This window comes from Miscanthus floridulus, chromosome 10, assembly GCF_019320115.1.
Source record: "Miscanthus floridulus cultivar M001 chromosome 10, ASM1932011v1, whole genome shotgun sequence".
Lineage (NCBI taxonomy): Eukaryota > Viridiplantae > Streptophyta > Magnoliopsida > Poales > Poaceae > Miscanthus > Miscanthus floridulus.
Window position 1 is genome coordinate 90,087,922 of NC_089589.1, and position 6,412 is coordinate 90,094,333.

Sequence of the window (6,412 nt, forward strand, 5' to 3'; positions counted from 1 at the left end):
GAACTTATTTTTCAAAGCACCGATTCAGATTTCATGCGGAACTTATTTTTCAAAGCACCGATTCAGATTTTTTCGGTAGCTTGATCTGGAATCTTGGCGTGAGCAACGGCCATAAGATGAGCGAGTGTGCCGCTATGCTAGCATGCATGCCACTATTTCACTCACTACGCAGCTAGCGCGTGTAGCCAAGCTCGATTGGTCTTCTCTTCGAGATGAAGACGAACACTTACGTTCAAAAAAAAGAGATGAAGATGAACACCACGAGGGGTTTCTTGACTTTCTTGTGCGGGGTAGCTACCGCCGCGGCCTGCTTCGGCCTGCTCCTGCTGCATGTTCCGTGCCCCCGCAGCCTCTTGCCGGCAGAGCAAGAGCTCATCTTGGGTAGGAGTACTAACAGAACACACGCTGATCCCAGCACCAAAAAACCTGCCATGGTATGTGCACATTTGTCTCCAATATTTATTCCGATCCTGTGTTACGTTCATCTCAAATTGGTTGATCATCTACACTGGATTCATTACCTTCAAAGGTTTAATCAATTACCTTCTTTTATTTTTCTCTTAATAAACAGGCCCCTGCTCCAGCTCCAGGTGACGAGAAGCTCCTGGAGCTGCTGAGGCGAGCGTCCATGGACGACCTCGACAAGACCGTCATACTAACCTTCGCGAGCCAAGCATGGACGGCACCGGCGTCACTCCAGGACCTCCTCCTCGAGAGCTTCCGCCAGGGCGTGGGCACGGAGCCCCTGCTGAAGCACCTGGTCATCGTTGCCGACGGCGCCAAGGCATACGAGCACTGCCAGCACGTGCACCCGCTCTGCTACCACCTGCAACTGGAACCCGGCGGCGTCGACTACGCGGCGCAGCAGTCGTACATGGCCAAGGGCTACCTCGAGATCGTGTGGCGCAAGTTCCTGTCCCAGGCCCGGGTCCTCCAGCTCGGCTACAGCTTCGTCTTCACCGACATGGACATCATCTGGCTGCGGAACCCGCTGCTGCGCATCCCCATCGGCGTCGACCTGGCCATGTCGTGCGACAAGTACTACGGTGACAACCCCTACGATCTCGACAAGGAGGCCAACTCTGGATTCATGTATGTGAAGGCCAGCTCTAGGATGGTGGCGTTCTACGAGAGCTGGTACGCGTCGCGGCTGTCCTACCCGAACACGCACGAGCAGTGGGTGTTCCAGAAGGTGAAGGACACGCTGCCGGCGAAGCACGGCATACGGGTGCAGTTCGTCGACACGGCGTACCTCACCGGCTTCTGCCAGCTCAAGAAGGATTTTAACAAGGTGTGCACGGTGCATGCGAACTGCCTCGTGGGGCTCAAGTCCAAGCTGGAGAAGCTCACGGAAGTCTTCAACGAGTGGAAGCAGTTCAGGAAGAAGGCTGCTTTGCTAGGCAGCAACACCACTGCCCCAACTCACTGAACAATTAACATTTTCATATGCAATTAATGGATTGCCAAATATATTTATTTTTGAACATGTGTCAATGTTTTTAAAAGGAATGAAGAATTGAGTTTCATGGGACCATGACAGTCTGTTGGCTCGTTTTGTAACTCTAGATGAGTTATGAAATTTAATATTTATGATACACAAGAATGAAACAATGCATTGAGGTCCGAGGATAGTTGTTTCATCTATTTTTTATTATATTTGATATTTTTAGAAACAATGATATAAAACTCTCCGCTAAGAACAACGCTATAAAACTCTCCGCTAAAAATGGTATAATTATTCTAGCAGTGTACTCCCTCCGGCCTTTTTTTTAAATGTGGTTCACACATATTGATGAGTCAAAAGTACGTACCCAACTTAACCAAATATTCACGAGATTACTAATATTTATGGTATATAATAAGTATCATTAGATTAATTTTTGAATAACTTTTTATAACACACTTATTTGGAAAATATAAATGTTATTATATTTTTTATAAATCAAATCAAAATTAAGAAAGTTTGATTAGCACCAAATTCTAGCTGACATTTAAAAAGGGAGAGGAAGTGACATACATGTCGTGTCAAAATAGCGTACCTTTTGCTTGGTCAATCTCAAAGAGCAATGAATGGTTTACCTTACAACGAGGCGCTAGTATAGTGCGTGCGTGATTATAGGACCGTGGAGTGTACATATGCGTGAGCTGCAAGCGGCCTACCTTGCGAGGGCCGTCGAGCGCCATGCGGGAGCTGCCGCACGCGAGTCGCCGAGGAGAGCACTGCCCAAGCTGCCGCCGGGAGTCCTGCGGAGACTGCCACGCGCGGGGCGCCGCGCTGCACACGAGCCACCGTTGGTCCGTCCCGCTCCATCAATGATCTGGTGTTTTTGGTACTGCTATCCTGATGCTACTTAGAGAAAGGGAGAAGCTTGCCCATGCGCTTTGCTGATTTGAGACAGAGGCTCCCATGATCTTGTCGTTTGTGTTTATTGTTGGGGGCTGTTGACACCGTTTTTTGCACGTGTCAAAATAATCGGAGTGGACTAATCGGCAAGGGGAAAGTTATTGAATACTTTGATAACCGATGAAAGCCAGCTTGTAAAGATGGTTGCTGATAGCTGGTGATGGTCGATGGAAAGGTTGATTTGGACTCGGACGTTGCCGATGAGGTTGGAGGTGTTGTTGTCAATGCCGATGAAGGGAGGCTGGAAGACTACTGCCGATGAAACAGGGAATATGCCGATGAAGGAAGGCTGGAAGACTACTGCCGATGAAACAGGGAATATGCCGATGAAGGAAGGCTTGAAGACTACTGCCGATGAAATAGGGAGTATGCCGATGGGAAGGAGGACAGTGAGGTTTCCATCGTAATTGAGGCGGACAGGGAAATAGATAGAAGTTGATTTCCTTTTCTATATTAGTTAGAGTATGATTCATGTAAGAGTCACGTGTTTCCTTAGATATGGGATTGGTGTCCTAGTTGTGTTTGGTTGTGTCTCTTTAGATCAGGGTATAAATGTGGAGTAAGGGGCAATGTAAGAAAGAATATCAATCAACATCAAAACCAACTTTTACTCCTATTTGCATCTACTTACTTTTCGGCGACTTCGTCAATTTGCATACTTTTTCCTTTTTACGAGTTCTCATTGAATCGGCGAGCTGCATCGTTTCAGTGCGACCTTCGGCGATTCTCGAGTTCCGCGTGAGCACCTCTTGGCCGTGACTTCCGGGCGTATCGCTGTTGTCAGGACTAAAGTGTTCGTATCTTCATCCTTGTCGATTAGCAGGTCAAATCGACTGGCACGCTTTGGATATCGATTCGGGTATTAGCCCTTTGTGTTTGCATATCCACTTTTGCATCAACACATCTTTTGGCACGCTCGGTGGGACCAATCAATCAGTATGTTCAATTCCGAGATCGATTCAGGGAACATTATCGCAGTATCAGAAGAAGATCTCAAGGAAGAACAGAGGCAGGCTATGGAAAAGGCTGTAGAAGAATACAAGCAGCTTTGTCTGAGATCGTTTAGCTTGAACAAGAGTGGACAAGTCATCCAGAAGCAAGATTTGCCGTTGCCTCGGCAGGTTACCTTTGACTCCAATCCTGGTAAACTTCAAGAGATGGTTAATTCTGCAGTAAATCATGCTTTGATTAATCATTCCAATGTGCTGTCCAATACTGTTCATAATGCTGTGGTTCGAACTCTCAAAGAAGGACAAGTGGCACCACATTACGTTAGGCCTGCCTATCATCAACCAGAGCCGGCATCTGTCAAAACTCCATCGGCTCCTTCGGCCGTTGTGGGTACAGAAGTTACTTCCCCTCCAGTATTGGCAGGCTCATCTAATATTCAATCTACACCGATACAATCAGATCAGGTACTACCAGGAGGGCGAGTTCAGCTTAATACAGATCTATCGGCATCAGCTATGTCAGGCCCTGTGTCTCAAAATAGCCAGATTCCTACTAATTGGTGGGGATATGGCATGCCTCCGGAGTCATCTGCTTTCAATCCTAGATTACCTCAAGGGTTTGATGCAGTAGGAAGAGCGCCTATACCATCGGCCGTTTCGCCGATGGCTCAAGTGCCTCAATATGCCGCAACTACTTCTGTGCAACCAACTCCAGGAGGTTTCCAGATGCCTATGGTTCAAACATTCAATTCAAGTCCATCGGCGAGCTTACTGCCGATGCAGCAGAAAGCCCCTGCTATGAGTCAAACTGGGGTTCAGTTCATGCCTCAAACCGGTTTTAATTATCCAACAATATCAGCAAATTACCAGCCATCGGTAAGTTTTGTACCAATGAGTTCTAATAATGATTGGTCAGGACAGTTACCTGTTCAACATACAGTTCAGCGAAATCAGCAGGTTGCAGGGATTCAACAAGGTCATATGCAAGCTGGTTTCCAGAATCAAGCATCGGCAGCCCAGCCGATGAATCCTTTCCAACAGGCTAATGGACCACAAGTAACGGCAAATATGCCGATTGCTGGAGATCGTGGGCCACAAAGATATGTGGAGGGATGTCAGCAGGCACCTGTAGAAATTCAACCGGTTCGTCAGCAGGAGGCTGATGCTTTTTGGGCCGATAAGATAGCAGAAATTATGAAGGATCAGTTTGGGATAAAGCCCAAGGTCAATACTTATTCTTATCGGACTCCATACCCTCCTGCATACGATTTAATTCCTCTCCCAAATCGGTACAAGGTACCGGATTTCACTAAATTTTCTGGGCAAGATGATACATCAACAATGGAACATGTCAATCGCTTCATTATTCAATGTGGAGAGGCAGCTAACAGAGATGAATTAAGAGTTCGATTATTTTCATCATCTTTGTCTGGATCAGCATTTACATGGTTCATTTCATTACCACCAAATTCTATTATTACTTGGGTTGATCTAGAAAAACAATTCCATAAGTATTTCTTTGCTGGAATCCATGAAAAGAAGCTTACCGATTTAGTAAAATTGAGACAGCGTAATGATGAATCGGTAGAGAGCTTTGTACAAAGGCTACGAGATGTAAAAAATAAGTGCTACAGCCTAGTGCTGGATGATCGGCAGCTTGCCGATCTGGCTTTCCAAGGGTTATTGCCACATCTTAAAGACAGATATGCTTCTCAGGAGTTTGAAAGCCTCAGTCATCTTGTGCAAAGGATCTCTGATCAAGATACTAGGGTTTTTGAACCTAAAAAGAATTGGAATAAAAAGGTATCATTTGTTGAAGAAGTAGGAGATTCTGATTCTGATGAAGAACCAGTTATCGGCTTAGCTGAGTGGGTTAAGAATAAAAAGCCGATATCTTGTCCCTTTGGTCAAAAAGAGCCAGAAAAGTTTACCTTTGATATCACCAAGGCCGATAAAATATTTGATCTTCTGCTTCAAGAGGGTCAAATTAAGCTGTCACCTAATCATGTGATCCCATCGGCAGAAGAGTTGAAGAAGATCTTGTACTGCAAATGGCACAATGCAACTTCACACAGTACAAATGAGTGCAAGGTATTCAGGCAACAGTTACAATCGGCTATTGAATCTGGGAGGATTAAGTTTGGTACTTCCAAGGCCCAGAAGCCGATGAAAATTGATCAACACCCTTTTCCAGCAAATATGTTGGATGCCAAAGGGAAGACCAAGGTTTTGACGTCAGAGGCTGCTGAGAAAAACGCGTCAGTGGACCCCCAACATCGGATAACTACCGATGATGCAAGAAGTAAGGGTTTGCTAGGAGAAAGCAGTAGTTCCAAAAATCCTCCTCGACCTGGCATTGTGATTACTCATCGGAGGCAGCAGGAGGGTTGGCGTCAACGTAATGACCGATATCGACAACAGCAAGAAGTGAGACGTCGGGAAGAATGGAATCGACATAAAGATCATTGGAGATGTCCGTTTTTCATCCATTGCTGGGAAGAAGGTATTAAATTGCCAACTGTTGAAAATTGCCCTGAGTGTAATGGTTATTACGGAGTCAATCGCTCAGAAAGGAGGTTTCAACTTGGTAATCAGGGTTCGTCTATCAATGAGCCGATCAGAGGCAGAGCATCAGTGCATGATCGGCTGGGGGGCAGACTTAGTGTACATGAGAGGCTTGGTAAACGCGTTGGATATTTTCCAAGGAATCAAGAGGAGCTTGAGGAGATGGCAAACGCAAGAGTTCCCGATGAGGAAATATTCTACAGGGACCCTAATATACGTCGTGTAGAACCAACTAGGACTTGTTATCAGCCGGTTTGGAAAACCAAGTTTCCTCGATGGTGCCCAGAGGGTCTGACAAAGACGCAGAGGAGGAGGATGCAACGTGAGCGTCAGGAGGATTTATACCAAGAGGAAAATTCCTACAATGAAAAGCCTGGTCGTCAGCAGTGGCAGGTAAAACACAAAAATAAGGATCCATCGGCAGATGTTAATATGGTATTCATGTTGCCGATGGAGTTTTTGGCACTATCTGATAATGAGGAAGAAGTTGTTC

General features: G+C 46.0%; 1 protein-coding gene across 1 annotated transcript; it reads left to right on the forward strand.

The window, feature by feature from the left end:
• The first annotated feature begins 245 nt into the window (after nucleotides 1-245).
• On the forward strand, nucleotides 246-1,429 carry LOC136485641 (uncharacterized protein At4g15970-like). Its single transcript, XM_066482487.1, has 2 exons — nucleotides 246-434; nucleotides 572-1,429. Exons 1-2 carry the CDS (start codon nucleotides 246-248, stop codon nucleotides 1,427-1,429), a joined length of 1,047 nt encoding a protein of 348 aa, XP_066338584.1.
• Nucleotides 1,430-6,412: the final 4,983 nt, after the last annotated feature.